This window comes from Larimichthys crocea, chromosome III (genome assembly GCF_000972845.2).
Source record: "Larimichthys crocea isolate SSNF chromosome III, L_crocea_2.0, whole genome shotgun sequence".
Taxonomy (NCBI): Eukaryota; Metazoa; Chordata; class Actinopteri; family Sciaenidae; genus Larimichthys; species Larimichthys crocea.
The window spans coordinates 47,323,158-47,341,043 of NC_040013.1; the positions used below are offsets into that span (position 1 = coordinate 47,323,158).

The 17,886-nt window shown below is 40.3% G+C and overlaps 1 protein-coding gene across 1 annotated transcript in view; it reads left to right on the plus strand.

Moving 5' to 3' along the window:
* dapk1 (death-associated protein kinase 1) overlaps positions 1-17,886 on the plus strand; it is a 68,441-nt gene that overhangs the window by 32,677 nt on the left and 17,878 nt on the right. Inside the window, exons 5-17 of the mRNA XM_010747972.3 lie at positions 234-363; positions 1,292-1,340; positions 1,495-1,521; positions 5,296-5,448; positions 8,630-8,675; positions 8,864-8,953; positions 10,054-10,146; positions 12,229-12,348; positions 14,065-14,163; positions 14,701-14,799; positions 15,915-16,013; positions 16,102-16,299; positions 17,436-17,633. Coding sequence (XP_010746274.3) covers positions 234-363; positions 1,292-1,340; positions 1,495-1,521; positions 5,296-5,448; positions 8,630-8,675; positions 8,864-8,953; positions 10,054-10,146; positions 12,229-12,348; positions 14,065-14,163; positions 14,701-14,799; positions 15,915-16,013; positions 16,102-16,299; positions 17,436-17,633 — 1,401 coding nt within the window. The remainder of the gene's footprint in view (positions 1-233; positions 364-1,291; positions 1,341-1,494; positions 1,522-5,295; positions 5,449-8,629; positions 8,676-8,863; positions 8,954-10,053; positions 10,147-12,228; positions 12,349-14,064; positions 14,164-14,700; positions 14,800-15,914; positions 16,014-16,101; positions 16,300-17,435; positions 17,634-17,886) is intronic.

The following is a 17,886-nucleotide window of genomic DNA, read 5'->3' on the forward strand; positions in this document are numbered from 1 at the left end:
TGCTGCCCGCTCCCTTATTTACAATAAATTTGTGTCCTGCACTGATAGTTTAGGGAACAGGTTTTCAGTCATCCTTTATTTCTCTGTGAGCATCATATAGTTCTCACTGAAATCAGTTTGGTCTTTATAAATATGTCACTCTACCTCTCCCTGCCTCTGTCTGTCCTATCTGCACCTTTCTTTTAACCGTCTATCCTTTTGCTTTACCGGTTTCTCTTTTGCTTTCTTTCCAGCCAGAGAACATCATGCTGCTGAGCCGTTCAGTGCCTCACCCACGCATCAAGATCATTGACTTTGGCTTGGCTCACAAGATAGATTTTGGCAATGATTTCAAAAACATTTTTGGTACTCCAGAATTTGTAGGTCAGTATCTCTATCTCATCCTTCTCATCCTTCTCATTCTTTTTTCTGCATCTACTTTGATGTCCTGTTGAATAGATTCTGCTCCGATGAGTTTACGCAAATGTACTCTACACCATGTACATAACACACATACACACACACACTTACACACATACGTACACTTACTACCCCACCCTGTTTTCCTGGCTTTATCCCAGGGGTTCCGTATTATGAGAGCAGGTGCCAACTTTGCCATAGAGAAGTGAAAGAGACCTGATAATAGACAGGAGATTATCAGAACTGCTCCTTCTGGCCAACATGAACACACCACCACCATCTCCCCTCACTTACCTCTTTCCCGGGGAGGCGGCCAACAGTCCTATTCTCCACCTGCATGTTGCCAGTACCCATGACCAGCATCATCCAGGCCAAAAGCAGAGTCTGTTCCCAGTTCAGCGGGGTGACAGCAGTCAAATGGTCTAAATAAAGATCAAGTGGCAGAAAGCCGGAGTCATAATTTGGATAGCTTGTTGCTGGAGAACGGGCCTAACCAGGCACAAAACAATCACATGATTATGAAAAATTCATGTCAGGTCTGAATTATGAGTAATTATGAGTACTTTTCAAAACCATATTCATTCTCATGATACATAAACAAATATAAACTAAAAAACCTGCAGCTAACTGACTCCATGGCAACATATACTTCATAAGGGTCCAAATTATGGGAATTTTAGTTCCAAAACAACACCTCTAAAGAAACAACAAAATCTGTGAACCCAACAGAATGAGATAACACGCTCAATAGAAAAATCCAGAAGAAAAGAGGTAAATTAATTAGAAATATTCAGAGAAAATTGAATCGGGGGAATGCTAGTGGGTGTGTGTGTGTTCTTTGTGTGTTGACCTGAATAATAATAATCTTCTGTTTTGTACATTTGCCTCACAGCTCCAGAAGTAGTCAACTATGAACCTTTGGGCCTGGAGGCAGACATGTGGTGAGTAAATAAAACCTATATCTGCTCTACAATGAACATTGCATCTGCTCCCCATGTTTTCCATGATATACTGCTGCCAGACTGCTTTGACAAGATTCATTGTTTGTTAAAAAGGTCTCCTCTGTGTCTTGTCTTTCTCCCTGCCTCTACTCAGGAGTGTCGGTGTGATAACCTACATCCTGTAAGTATCTTAAAATGGCACCAGTGATGATGGATAACTGTATGAAATGTAAACCATGTATAAGTTAGTGTCATGTCACATTTATTTACAAACCCCAGGGTGTCGCCACTTGCTAAACATGGCGGTCAGTCAGAGGTTACTGGCTGCTCTTCTTGCCCTCTGTCATTGAACCCCAAAGTCATACACTGTTTGTCGTAAATACTGTAACAGCCTGCAGCAACATTTAAAAACTGCATTAGAGTGCGACATTGTGTCAGCAGTTGTGTGAACGTTGTGTGTTTCATTTTATTGCAAGAGATATTGTTCTGCTGATCAGACCAGCTTCTTATCAAATATCCAACATCTGTGAGTCACTTTTGACCACGTTATAGAGGCTCCTCCCTTCAACCTGTGAAACCTGCGATTTTTAGATTTAACTTACTTTTTGTATTGTTTTTTATTAACTTGTTCAGAATTTTTTTTATATAGCTTACCTATTGATTTGAAAGGCCATCTATACAACAATACTCTGTTGTCATTCTTCCGCCTGAGGTCAGTGATGAAAGTAATTAAGTACATGTACTTCATTCTTCTACTTAAGTACAGTGTTGAGATACTTTGTTACTAGTCACTTTGCAGATTCACATTATTAATACAAAATCTAATCGAATAAGTAAATTGTTTTTAGTTAAGTTTGGTCACTTCTCTATCAATCATTTCACACTTTTGCTTGAACCCATTCAGAGAACAACGCTCTCAGCTAAAACATTTCCTCTCAACAGATCAACTGTTTCAATAAGCTTCATCTGATTTTGTTTATTCATGCATTTTTCATAACTGCTTATCCATATCAGGGTTGCGGGTGGCTGGAGCCAATCCCAGCTGACATTAGGCAGGTTGCCAATTTGGTCACAGGGCTATTTCAGTATTTAATATGGTATTCATTCAAGCATATTTTAATCCAAAAATGGTGGCCCACAATATAAGATTTATATTTACTATGTATTTTTAATTTTTTTATGTTTTTTTTTTTTTTAACCAATTCACACTGAAACAAACCTGAAGTTTTTAGAATGAGCAAATGATTTTAAATCAATTTTCAGCCAGATTTTATACCCTAACAAAAGCTGTTCCATTTCCTACTACAAGAGTTTACAGAATACTAGGTCTTCTTGTGATGTTGACAGCTATGAAAAAGCTTCATGTAACTCAAAGTGAGGAGAACATGTAAATAAGCTGCCGAGGCAGCTGAACTGGCAAGAGAACGAAATCATGACATCATGCAATCTGGCATAGTCAGGTTAGCTGTCCATCACACTATTACACTGTTATACAATATTTAAAATAAACACTAAGAAATTCCCAGATTTAAATATTCAAATGTCATAATAAGTTATGTTAAACGTGTATGGCCACTTTCCTTTTAAAACAGTTAACAAATTGATCTTTAAAACAACTTTGTTTTCTACAGCCGTGGGCTTTCGATGAACTAGCGATTGTTCTTGCCGTCTGCAAACATGTCAGCACAGTTTAATTCAACAGTGAGAGAAAAGTTTGTGCCCTCTGCTACCAACAGTTCAACTGCTGTTGTGCTCTTCATTATGGTGTCCTCCTCTCTTTATACTCAGCTACAAGGTTTTCTGAGCTCCCACGCACCTTTATCCTTCAGAGAGACACCTACACAAGGTGTGCACAAAACTGCACGTTAAGTGCAGTTGCCCACACAAACATGTAGAGAGCTGAGGTAAATAAAGGGAAAGTAAAGGTATGCCAAATGCCAACATGTATTATTACTGCATTCTAAGTATGTGATTAATAAAGCACATTTCAAAAACCCAGGTCACAAAAACATAAATAAAAATAAAAATAGTGTACTCGACTGAAGCACGAAAACATTTTGTGAACACCCAAGAGAGTTTGTTGACCTGATTCCCAGGAGGAGACTCCACAGCCTGGACAGTGAACGCACAGCCCAATTGTGTTTTAGCTGGCCTAGTTCAGAGCATCTAGTATAAGGTGTTAGTAGTTCACTAATATACTCTGGAGCAAGATTATTCAAAGCCTTATAGATGAGGAGGAGGATCGTAAATTGATTCCTAAATTGAATCAGAAGTCAGTAAGCCAATGTCCCAGTCTTGTTGCAGAGTTTTCGACTAAACGTACAGTAACAGTGGCTTAAGGAAGAATAAAGAGCTTTACAATAGTCTAAGAGGAGGATCTAGATAGATAACCATGTGAAACTGCTGACTTCCCTCAGGTAGAAGTAGAACGACTGAATAAGTCTTGACGTGTAAGAAGTGACCGCTAGGGTTTGGGGAAAAAAATTAATAAGTAGCTGCAAACATTACGCTTTTAATTTTAGAAGAGTAATATGTAGATGTTGTTAAAATGATGCATCATTTTGTCTCTACAACACATGAACACACTCTTAAACATATATACAGTACATGCATACAAGTACACAGGCGATCTTTGTTCATGCTGTCCACCCACACAGCTGTCACAGCTCTGCATGGCAAGGTTCAAAATAGATCTTTCACTGCCTATTATCACAGCCGAGCAACAGTGAGGTGCACTTACTGCTTGTGGCCTGTTGTTTAAAAAAACAAAAACAAGGTGAGGTGAAAAGTAGCTGAGAATAATTGAATAAACGTGTGGTGATGTATTTTTTTTTCTTTCTTTTTTTTTTTTGGGAGCATCTCTAAAATCTTAATGGGAGCATTCTGCATGAGTGATGACCTGATTGCTACACTGTAATAAAACAACACAAAAAGCTCCATTCGGAAACTCCATGAAGCAGCAAAAGACACTGCTGTACACGTTCCATTTTCCGTTCCGAGTTTAAAGGACTTCACTAGTCTCAGATAATGCAACCTGAAACCGTTTGGGTAAATGTGGTGAATCAGCGAGTGGTGATGTGACTTTCTGCTCTGCTAGAGCCCTAATTTGGGTTGTAGGTTGTAATAAGGGTGTGTTTCAGCATAAAACTCGTGCATACTGCATCTTTAAGTCTCATTTGGGAAGCATTTTTGGAAATACGGTGGATAAAATGTGGCCACAGAATCCTGACATAACACTTTCTTGGTGGTTTTACTGCCTGGCTTGGTGAAAAATTGCCTTAATTACCTGTTTGTTGTGAGCAGCTGCACCTTATACAGTCAATAAAATCATACATTTCCACTCAACTTGAGCTTGACCCACACCACCTTCATGTCTGTCCCAGCTGGCATGTTAATTAGCGTCTGGTGCTGACGAGCTGGAGTGGTTTCAGCGGAGAAGTGAAGGCCAGGTCCAGCTCTGTTTGGTTTAACTGCCTGAGCTCTAAGAGACCTCATCAACATGCATGACTGCTCAGCCCTGTGTGTGTCTGTGTGTGTGTGTGCACTGTATTGTGTTTAGTATAACATGGTTTTGTCTTGTGCTGGTGGACTCCTTGCTACATTTGCGACATCATTTATGTACATGTTCAGTTAAGAGGTGTGGAAGTGCATTCCTCCACTAAACTCAAACTTTTCGCTTATTCAGTGCCACTGACAGCCGTCCAGCTGGTTTTCCTGTGATAGTGTTTGACTACCACACCAAATTCTTCAGTTTGATAGCAAGGATTGAATAATGACACACTACTAGTTGCTACACAGCCCAGTAATCACATTCTCCACATCAACACGTAGAAAGGCCAAAGCTAATCAGAGTTGGGTGAGCTAGCTGTTGAATTGAAATCCAATGTATTCTCTTTCCATTTGATTACAGTGTGAAAACCTCTAACCTTATTGTAACATCTGTCCCATCCTGTAGTCTGAGCGGTGCGTCTCCCTTCCTGGGTGACAACAAGCAAGAGACTCTAGCCAACGTGTCGGCCGTGGACTACACGTTTGACGAGGAGTTCTTCAGCAATACCAGCGTCCTGGCCAAAGACTTCATAGCAAGGCTGCTTGTCAAAGACCCCAAGTATGTATGAGCCCTCCTTCTGGTATTTAGACTCACAGCTACATGCTCTCAGTACAGTACATCATGAGCTTGTGTTTCAAAAGAGTGAACTAGGGATGCCGCTCATTTTTATTTTCATGGGTGAGCACAATTTCCAACAGTCAAGTCTTCAAATACTACCATCCAGAGAATGTCTGGCATTTTAATTTGATGTCTGAAATGAAATCATATCAAGTCCTCGGCACATTTATCTTCTTTGCAAGTTTTGATCATGGAGACCTTCATCAGAGTTCTGTTCACTCTGACGCTGCAGGGATTTTCTTCCAACACCATATTGTTTGAAAAACTGTGCTTGACTGATGACTTAAATGACTAGCTGTCAAAATTGTTGACGTTTTCTGTCAGTGGAGTAATGGCTTCAGCGACTAATCCTTTTAGCACAAGAGTGAACCAACCAGCCAATTCAACAAATTGGAAAATGCTTTGTTACACACATTACCCCGGATTTTCAACTCTGATTTTATTTGCACAATTCCATAAATCCATTTTCGGATATCCGAAGTTCATCTTTCTGAATACATCTAAACAACCTATCAACTTCAAATTATTAACTTTAAAAAGCTCACTAGAAAATTAATTACATGCCCACTGCAGATATAATAACAAAGCTCCTTTGTCACTAAAAAAGATGTGGTACCTAAAACTGTGAATGCCTCTCCCTTATTACCAAGTCACTCTAACACCAACTCAATGGCTGCAGCGACACTTAAAGACAGTTCATGCCATCAAAACTTGTTCTCCTGTTTCTTCAGAACAATGGAGCGAGGGGGCTAACAGGGGTGAATAATTATTGGTGTGGAGATAATTTCATTTTCGACAGGATAAAGTAAGAGAAAGCACGGGCTGCTTTAAGCTGACAGTGGGCGAAAGAGGAGGCTGAATTTACAAACTTGAACTAATGGGTCTTTTAGAAATCCCTGACCGAGGGCATCAAGATGGAACGGCTTTTAATTGATCTATATAAGTGAGCAGACACGGATCTACTCATCTGACGGAAAGATTAATGAAGACACCACAATGTTTAATAATGTTCACCGTGAAACTGGGCCGCACCGACATATACATGGTACATTTCCTCACATGAAATGCAGACAGACATTAACACTGTTACCTTCATCAGTAGAGTGAGAGTTTGTGTGTGAACAGCCCTTAGTTAGAATACAGTAGTGAAAAGGCGTAGACAGGAGGAAGTGCTGAATGTACTGGATGGAGTCATCAGTTTCCCTAATTGTTATGTTTGCCTACACTGAAACTTTTTTAAAACAATGTCTTGGTGTTTTCGTTGTTAGTTTACAGCAGTTGTGATAAGGGATGTGGCAGTGAAGGAAGGAAGTGGTGTCCATAGTTTCGACCACACACTTCCTGGCTTGGCTTTTATTGAACGTCAGAGGGTATTTGAATATTGATTATTAACATTGAGCAGTAGTCCGTTAATTTAATATAATCTGTATGAGGATGGAGTGCTTACTTTTTTGTACTTGTATATCCTATCTGTTAAGCCAGATATCTTGGGATGTAGTAAACAAATTGACGTCACGTAAATTATTACCCGTTTAATCTGACGTTCCCAGTAGGTTGTCTCAGTGCGTTAGTGTTTGTTGTTAAAGAGAAGTATGGATAGTTTCAAAAAGGAACTGAGATGTTTCAAATCAGCAAAGGTCAGTAGGTCACTAGTAAGTAATATAGAGTTTTCATTTGTTTGTTTGATCCAGCAAAGATATTGTCACCTTTATGCTGTTCAGTAGAGCTGCAACTAAGGACTACAATTATTTTCATGATTGATTGATCTGCCAATTATTTCTTTAAAGAGTCCAAGGTGACGTCTTGTCTTGTGTTATCCAACCAACAGTCTAAAAACCCAACGGTTCAATTTAATTTATTTAGAGTCAAATAATAACAGAGGTTATCCCATGGCACTTTCTATATGGACTCTTTATAATATTATTATTTATTTATCTAATTTATTGAACAACAAAAAAGCTATTCAAAACAATGAGAAAATGTATTTTAGAAGCTGGGACAAGTGAATTTTTAGCTTTTTTTTCACTTGATTAATGATTAATCAGTTGCCAAAATACTTGCTGGTGTTGGTGTGGGATTGTTCACATGATGCAGGATGTCCAGTTTAAGTAATAGATTCATGAGTCTGATTACTTATTGGCCAAAACACTCCAGTAAGTTTGAATCTTTTTGCCAGATAACTGTGTTTTCACTCTGTGAGTCTGCTGTGTCAACCCTGTGGCCTCATTATAACAAATGAGGGGGCTGCATTTTTTTTTTTTTTCATGCAGCGCTGATGTCCGTCTGAACACGACACAAGATTCAGCAGGCTTTGTTACTGTTGGGTTTGTGTCATACTACTCGGGTTACTATAATTCTTGAATCTTTCAAGGTTTAGAAAGTATTATGATCATTTTACGGCAAGATGAGATATTACAAATGTATCCCTCAACTGTGTCGTCATAATTTCTTTGCAGCTAAATGAGAGTGACACTATCTGATGTCCGTCTGCACACAGCCGTGTTTGCTGTCTGTGTTAATGTTATCCCTCACTCAACTTATCCACAGCTTTCATGGACTGTTGACGGCAATCATTGACTTTGACTACACAAACTGAAGGAGAGATAATACAAACAGTAGTGCTTCAGGCGTCGCTTCCAATCAACCTCCATGGTGCTCATGGAGGGGAAAAGTAAATTTAAAGATAGAAGTGGCATCAAAAAATCCAATTTCAGTTACTTATGATTGCTTATGCTTCTAATGACTGTCAAAACACCTTGAGGAAGGCAAGTGTGTCAATCCTTGTTGGTGTATTTTTTATAATGTACTAGCCCATATCTTTTAAGGGCTTTATTTATTTTTAACCACCTCCTTGAGTTCCTGGAACTGGATTTTTCTTTTTGCCCGCACCCCCAATAGATGACGACATATTTTCTCCTCTTTAAAATGAAAAATAAATGATGTTTATTTCTCGCTTGGTTTAAAGGGAACTCATAACTCTCTGTGATTTAACATTAAAATATTATATCACACTACAAAGCACAGAATAAGTCGATTAACTATCAACTCTGGATGTGCTAAATATCTAAAAATGCTCAAATTTTTCTGTCTCTTTATTTTTTCTACATCTTTCTGTCTACAGAAAGAGAATGACCATTCAAGACAGTCTCCAGCACCCCTGGATCAAGGTTGGACTCTTTTGATTGCTCACTGACGGCATCTGTAAAATTTAAAATATATTTGAAATGGTTCAGGTTTAATAGATTACTGTTGCCAAGCCTCAACGAATTGATTCTGTACCAAATTTATCTTTGGCAGGAATATTTTCATGAGATATATTACTTTATCAGTGCATGTGTTGTGTTTGTGAAATCAGCCAAAAGATACTCAGCAAGCACTGAGCAGAAAGGAGTCAGCTGTCAACATGGAAAAGTTCAAGAAGTTTGCAGCTCGAAGAAAATGGAAAGTAAGTACACACACTACTACCAAACTGCCTCAGTAACTCATCACATCCCTGAAACACTACACTTTGACAGCTTCTTGCCAAAAAAGCCTCCTCAGACTTTGTATTTGTCGTCAGCACAATTGCCGCAGGCTCGCCATAACCATTAAATTTACTGCCAGTGCTGCGTTAGTGGTCCTTGTCTGTTTTGGTTCGTCACGGCTGACCCAGCACTGCTCCGACCCTGCAAGAAATGCTGGGATTGTTTATCTGTAGTGGTTTGGTGGTGCTGTCACGCCGTGTCTCTGTCTTCTGCTTACGTTACCACTTTGGCACACTGGCAGCATCTGGCTTTTCAGTAACATTAATTTAGCTTACGGTTTATTTATTTCCACATATAAAAACTGATGGCAAAACATGACAGAGCATAGACATGAAAATAGTCTGTTAAGATGAGATTTGCTTACGTCTGTCAGGTTTATGAAATAACTCAAAAATTTCATTATCAACATTAACAGAGAAAATAAAAACATGTCTTCAAGGCCGTTCTGTTGATTTGAAGTCCAGAAGACTGAGCAAATTCACACATATAAATTCACATATAAATCCTAGTGTAATATGCTATGCTCTCACAGGGAGCTATTTAAAATATACTGGAAATTAGAAATTTGAATTGAAATTTAGGTGCGCAGTGGTGCAGTGGTTAGCACTGTCGCGTCACAGCAATGACATTTTAGATTAAAATCCACCAGCCAGCTGGGGGTCTCTCTCTGGGTGTTTATGGGGGGGTTTGCGGCTGGGGCTTGGGTGCTTTCTGTGTGGAGTGCTTCCACAGACATGCAGACTTCCAAAGACATGCAGGTAAATTGGTGTGAATAGGTGTGAAAGAGAGCGGGAATGGGTTTGTTGTCTCTTTGTGTCAGCCCTGTGATGAACTGGTGACTATGTCTATGGTGTACCCAGCCTCTAGCCCAATCTTCCACAAGAAAAGTGAATTAATTCACTGAAGTGAATTTAAATAGAGCAGAAAATTGCTTTATGTCTACACCTGACTTGTTATGGTCCTCTTGACATTAACTTGTTCTAGTTCTCCTGATTCATTAACCACTATTGTTCTCTTCCAGCAATCCGTCCGACTTATCTCCTTATGCAACCGCCTGTCCCGCTCCTTCCTGTCCAGAAGCAACATAAGTGTGGCGCGCAGCGATGACACATTGGTAAGACCTGGAAATCTGCTTCTTTGTCCTACTCAGACATAACCGCAGACATAACATCTGAACATCTGAAGTACAAAAAGACATTAAAGCACAGCACAGGACAGACAGGCAGGACTGTTTAACATTATTACAGCTGAGATCTTGATCCAAATTCATTCAGGTTTATTAGGTTTGCAGCTATTAACACCACCAAGGCTTGAAATTGCACTTAAGTAATACATCTACAACAAAAGAACCATTATTTCTGTCTCGGCAGCCCTATCCTATCTTTACAGGCAAAAGAAACTTGATTGACAGGAGACTGGCATCTTAATGAGTTTCAGATTGCTTTTACTGAAGTGCATTTTCGTATTAGGACCTCAAGCTCTCAGTTACAGCTCTGGTATTTCTAACTCGACAATCTCTGAGAATCTTGAGCTCAGACATGTAATAGATCTGTTCCTTACCCCGCCGCCCCCAAGAGCCACAGGTCAGGTGTTTGTAGAATTGTTGGTATTTCAGTGTGTGTAACCTTAAAGCAGGTTAATCCCACAGGAATGTTCCTCCAGAGCGTTGTACATACAAGTCCATTTGTATCAGTCTGTACACAAATAGTTATACATAAGCTTGCTTTTATGTTAACCGTCTGACTATTGATATGGACAAGCCTGTTGGATGTAAACACTGTAGCCTCAGTGTGTTCCTTAATCATTTACAAAGCCAAGGCCAGGTCTGTTTCCTCATCAAAGGATTACCCAGCAACTTCCTCATGTCACAGGTGAGCTGGGCAGATGGAACATACATGTTGAGGATAATGCGCCCCCCGCGGTCCACAAACAGAACTGCAGCAGCAGCTGACGTTTAATAGATCGTCGTCTTCACTGGCTGAGTAGTGCTTTGCTTGAATGCTCTTCTCAGAGGTGGAGGTTTTAGTGCAGCCTCACCTCTGTAGATTTTCATCTAAGAAGTTGTTTGTGTTCTGTGTAAGAGAGGCTTTTTTTTTATATTTCACCTTTAAGAACCCATGTTTTTTTTTGTTTGTTTTTTTTGGTCTGGTATGGTGAATGGGCTCTAAGTACTACAGTACTCATTAGCCTCACTGTTGTTGCTATGGGGAAGAAGCCAATCAGAGGTCCCGTTTCACAGAAGTGATTTTGGAGCACTGAGTCATGTCTGACAAAAGATTGTAGCTCGCCATTAGCAGATGCATTTTCAAGTGCTGCAGGGCCTTTTTTTTTTTTGTAAAGTTGCTAAATAAGGATATAAAGTTGAGCCACTTATATAAAATAGTTCTCAAAAATAACTTTTTGAAGGACAGAGGAGCATTACTCATTCCAACCTTAGTTTTCCCGGTCTGTCTGAGAATTATAACTGCTGAACTTTAAGTCATGAGACCACATCTTTATTTTCCACATACCAACCTCCTTCCTTGTTGTTTTTTTAATGTGAATTATCCACGACCCGATGTGTCATCACAGTCATTCAGCGATAGCTTTTGCTCTTTTGTTGAAGAAAATCTTTCCATTCTGTGCCATGAATTCCAATTTCTAGAAGGTAAAAATTCCAAAACAAATGTGTTGACTCCAAATCCCAGCAGATCCCATCTGCTGCCTGTACATATATGTGTTGTGTGTGCAGCTCTCTGAGGTGGTTTAGTCATGCCTTTCCCAGTAGGGAGGTTACGTTGAGGAATGTAGCTGGATTGTCAAGCTTGGCCGAACCAGCCTTGCCTCCCCCGCCTCCCTCTCTCTCTCTCTCTCTCTCTCTCTCTCTCCTTTCTCTCCTTTCTCTTTCTCCTCTCTCTCCTCGTATTGTTTGTGCAGCAGAGCGCCACAGCTGATTCCTCTGCTGTCCGTCTGACCCTGGCTGAAGGTTATTGGGTCACATGTCCAGACAGAAAAAAAGTGGATATATGTTTTGAACCCGAACTGCAGACGCGAAAGAGGAGTCTGTTTGTTTCTGTGTGTATTCATGCAGGAGGAAAGAGATGAAAGAGAGACTTAGGGCAGCATGTGATAGAAAGAATTCACAAGATTAATGGGGAATGGGGATTAGATCATCCTGTGAACAACAGAAGAGTAATTATCTTTCTCTCCCGTCTAGGATGAGGAAGACTCCTTTGTAATGAAGGCCATCATCCACGCCATAAACGATGACAACGTGCCCGGTTTGCAGCATCTGCTCGGCTCCTTAAACAGTTACGACGTCAACCAGCCAAACAAGGTGACCAACACAGATATACTGTGCAGTACATAAAGCTCAATATTATGTTCTGTTATAATGTTGAATTATTTTTAATCTGTGAAGTCTTTTCTATTCCCTTTTTTTAACAAATCCAAACGTCAATAAAAGTATGCAGTGCAGTCCACTTCCCCTCACACCACCACACACACCACCACACACACAGACACACACACACACACACACACACACACACACACACACACACTAGTCCAGTGTCATTACTAAAGCTTGTGATGACACTGAGTATGACAGCCGCAGTTTTGTCCTTACAGGGATCTGTTACTATGCTGGTTGTCATCGTTGATGTTCTGTGTAGATGACAGAGAAGAAGAGATTATTGTTTTTTGTGTGAGTGTTTGTTTAGTAAATTTTATGTAAAGCTACAACTAGTGCACCAAGTTTCAAGTTACAGGTTTATTTGTCATGTGCAGGTTAACACAGGGCCAACAGTACAATCAAATGTGTTGGACAAGAGGAACCGGTCAGCTCAGCATTAAGCGCACTAAACAGTGTAAAAGCACTCCACATAGGAGAAGTACAATACAATATTATAAAGATTTTAGGCAAAAAAGAACACTATAGAAATACAAAATATAAAATGTACTAAAATACAATATTAAAAATATGCGTGTAAAAATGTAAGTGTTCTAATACGCATATACAGATATTGAAGTGTCACTGTATAAATTGGCATGACATACTATATATGCACAGGTATTGGATGTTGCATAGTGTTGAAGTGTAAAGTGTAAACAACCACAACCTAGGTCTTTGCAATCTCAAGTCTAAACAAACAAAAGAAAAGAAAAAAAACACTCCAGATATAGATTTAAACATACTCCTAGGAAGTTGATTGTTGTCCATTTCCATCAAAAATGCATCCAATCCCAAATTTGTGATTTGAGCCAGTTCTTGCTTAGCAGCATCTTTCCTTGTTTAGAGACAAATAAACAGTGGACACTGAAATGGAAAACAAAAGTAGTTGTGTTTTGAGGTGAAGGACGGGACTGAAATAAGCCAATTTAAAAATTATTTTTCAGTGTAAAAATGTTTTATGATTGACACAGACAAGTTCAAGTGTGGCAGTTTAGAAGTAAAAGAACATTACAGAAATGAAGCCAAGTGAAAAGGGGCCCACTGCAATGAATAATGAAGTGCAGAAAAGGGCCCAACAACCTCATGGTCGGGTTCATATCCAGACCTAACAACTCCCTCATCTTCATTCTGCTTGCTGTTTCGGTGGAGAAGAGACTCTGCTTGTTGATAGCTGATGGCAGATGGGGCGGACGTGATGTTATTAAACTCGGTGAAGTGTAGAAGAAAAGAGAGAAACAGGAAGGAAAGGAGGAGAGGGAGAATATAGCATTATAGAGAGGAAGAGGCAGTGAATGCTACAAAGTGAAAAGACTGTAAGAAAAATAATTGCAAATTTTCAGATTGTTTTATGTTTAAGATAGAACTGGTTGATTGGTTTCTTCCATCCTCTTTCATTTTTTATTTTTATTTTTATTTTTTTACCCCAGCTTGTATTTTCATCACCATGTAGACACTCATAAGATGCTTATATCCACGCATTCAGGAAAGGAAAGAACAAGCTGTCAGACTGAGGTTTACGGCATCTTTAGCATGTGTTAAAGATGCATAAACACATCACGGCCACAAAAAAACTGAAATTACAATGTGTGTACGTTGCAGCATGGGACTCCTCCCCTCCTGATTGCAGCCGGCTGTGGTAACATTCAAATCATCGAGGTGCTGATGAGAAAAGGTGCAGAGATCCAGGCCCACGACAAGGTAACCAACCGTCATCAGTGTGTTTCTGACTGCCAGCTGTGGAATTTAATAGGCATACAGCAAAGGGGTCCGAGCTGTAGTAATGAAGGCAGAATAATTTGGATTATGACTGAGGCTATCTATACTATAGATAAATGTAACCATGCATGCATACATACACACACACACACACACACACACACAATAAGTGACAAAACAAAAGGTGAACTATAGTATAAACTGACTTGCCACTCAAACATGTGGCCTGTTAGACATCTGCGATGTGTTATGTGCAAATTACTGACACATTGTCACCAATTTCAAGCAGATCAGTTAACTGACATTCAGCAACAATTTGGCTGCTGCAGCTGTAAGTTGTTGAGAATAGTTAAACTGAAAAGGCAGCATGCTAGCATGTTTGAAAAACAGTTCCAACTTCTTTGGTAGAAATACAGACGAGTTCATATCATCTGGCCTCAGACGCAGTCCCAGAAAACGTGATTTTCTAGTAAAGGTCAGGCATGAATCCTGAAAGTTTCTTCTCTCTTGAACCTTCAGAGCGGAGCCAACGCTATCTACTACGCAGCGAGACACGGCCACGTGGAGACCCTGAAATTCCTCCATGAAAAGAAATGCACCCTGGATGTCCAAGATAAGGTGAGCCAAGTGCCTTTTTTCCCTCTCTCGCTGCCCGTCTCACACGTACAAACACACACGTGCAGAAAGACACGCATACTTACTACTACTCATCCAAACAGTTATCTCTCAGCAATTACTCACACACTCCTACCCATCAAAGCTCTTGAGAAGCATTACTTTGATTTTCCAAAATGCCCAGATACACACACACACACACACACAGATTCACACATTCATACTCACCACGAGCACCTGAAAACCAGTTACTTAGGCATTTTATCAGCTTATTTGCTGTTGCTATAGAAACAGGTCTTGCTGAGGAAGATAGTGTGTGTGTGTGTGTGTGTGTGTGTGTGTGTGTGTGTGCTTTAGTGTAGCAGCCTCGATCACGTAGCTTGCTCGGGCAGACCAAATCCCAAAAACATTTTCCAATCTCTTCAATCATTTTACCTGCTAGTGGTGTCCTCTTCTGTCTCTGAACAGTGACCTAAAGCAGAGTCCTCCTCCACCAGACCGGAGCTAATCTGCACTGCAGTCACTGATTATTATCTACTTCCTGTCCAAGGATCATTAAAGTTTCATCTCACTTTATTGCACTATAACACTGAAATCACAAGCTGGGGTGTCTGTGTGAAACACTTGTCTTGTGAGAAAGGGAAACACCTTTTTTACAATGTGAATCTTTTCTGTCTCCTGTGTTTTTATCTAATTTCCTTAATTAAAATGAACCGTATGAGTGTTCTTCCCAACATAAATCTATTAGAAGCTATTTTAAGCGGTTCACTTTCCCACCTACAAGCAAACACGCCGGCTGGGGTGTCATTTCAGCAGCACAAGCACTTCAAGCACTTTCTCAGCTAACGAGCTTCTGCCCCGAAATAGCAGCCATAATCTTAAAGCTGATAGATCGATTCTAATGAGTCTGCTGTCTGCACACACAAGACAGTAAAATCTGAGCGCATTGTTTAAGTGGAAAAGTTGGAAATGTTATGACTAACGGGAATAGGTGCTTCACCTGTCATACCTTAGTACATAAATGTTAGGGATCATCATTGCTTTCAAATACTTTTCCACATGAAAGTAATTTTCTGTATATTTTAAGTGCTGATGTTTTTGTGATTTGTTGTCTCCAGTCTGGTGAGACTGCTCTTCATGTGGCAGCTCGTTATGGCAATGTAGATGTGGTGAGCTACCTGTGCAGCATCCGGGCCAACCCCGACCTGGCTGATAGGGTAATCACTTGCACACATTGTAAAATTCATACAACAGAATGACCCTGGAACTGTCGTTAACCTTTACATTCTGTGTTTCAATCACCAGGAGCAGGAGACCCCGCTGCATTGTGCTGCATGGCACGGATACTCAGCAGTAGCCCGGGCACTCTGCCAGGCAGACTGCCATGTGGACGCAAAGAACCGCGAGGGTGAGAGTCCACTGCTGACAGCATCTGCTCGGGGCTTTGTGGACATCGTGGAATGCCTGGTGGAGCACAGGGCAGATCTAGAAGCAACTGACAAGGTGATCAGCTCTGAACACTTCAGCTCAGTACCACTCATGAAATGGATGCCACATTTATTTGGGCATAACATAACTTTTGTTTGACTCCTAGTTTTTCATCATAACATTTAGTGCTTCAATAACAATTCATAGACAATTGATGAGTTGACCAAATTTAAACACACATTGAACATTTGTTCCTTATTCGGGTCAGAAATTCTTGATCATCACTGGAGATTCTTGGATGCCCCTAGTTCAGCCTCAGTGCCTCCTCCCATCTGTTTTCTTTTTGAGGGAAAACTAGTGTGGAAAAAAACGGAAGTCCAGTTGGCCACAGAGTTCAATACACTGATCATATGATCATAACATCCCTGGCTGGAAACCTTTGTTGAAATAACACATATGGAATTATGGAATATGTTTCATATTTTAGATTCGTCAAAGTAGACATCTTTTGCTTTGATGCTTTGCACACTCCTCTCTCAGTCAGCTTCATAAGGTCATCACCTGCATTGGTTTTTCATCAGTCGCAAAAGAGTTCCCATATATGCTGAGCACTTATTGGCTGCTTTTCCTTCACACTGCAGTCCAGCTCATCCCAAACAATTTCAATTAGGTTTAGGTCAGGTGATTGCAGATGTCAGGTCATCTGATGCAGCAGTCCATCACTTTCCTTCTTGGTCAAATAGCCTTACACAGCCTGGAGGTGTGTTTTGGGACGTTTTTCTAAGCTCAAACCGGATGGGACGGCATGTCTCAGAAATCTGTTGTAGCCATGCTGGTTGAACCAGTAAAGCCCCCCTACACCATCACACCTATTCTTCCATATGTCACAATGTGAACCACACATATACAGAGCCCATCCATTTATCTTATCATACCAAAGTACAGATTTCCACTGGTCCATTTCTTGTGCTTCTGGGCCCAATAAATTCCCCTCTTCTTGTTCTTAATCTAAAATCTAAAATATTTTGCTTTGTTTATCCCTTTACTGTGTTTTATGTGTTATTTCATAGATGTGATATCTTCATTGTTAATCTACATTGAAGAAAGTAATATAAATAAGTCTTGGGACATCAAAGGCTGATTCTGTTGTGCTGAAAAGCACCAACCATCAACTAGGTGACAGCGAGGATTAACATTGTGTGTCTCTGCAGGACGGCCACACAGCGCTCCACCTGGCTGTACGGAGGTGTCAGGTTGAAGTGGTCCGCTGCCTCCTCAAACACCACTGCCATCTGGATCAGCAGGATCGCCATGGCAACACGCCACTGCACATTGCCTGTAAGGACGGAAACCTGCCCATTGTCATGGCGATCTGCAGCGCCAAGGCAAGCCTCGACCTCCCCAACAAGGTGAGGACAACCACTCCCCATTCATCTCCGTTATTTTGGCATTCTGGCAGAAATCTTACAGGTAGATTTTTCAAAACAAATAAAACTGAAGTACATACCACTGAAGATTAGTGAGATCATCATAACCTTCAATAAATTACTTGTGGGTAGAAATCTAGGACACTTTGATCAGGCATGGTTCAAACACCTTAACGTATTACTGTGGGTTTTTCCAGATTCTCCTGGGGACTCTTGAGTGCTAATATAAAGTCAT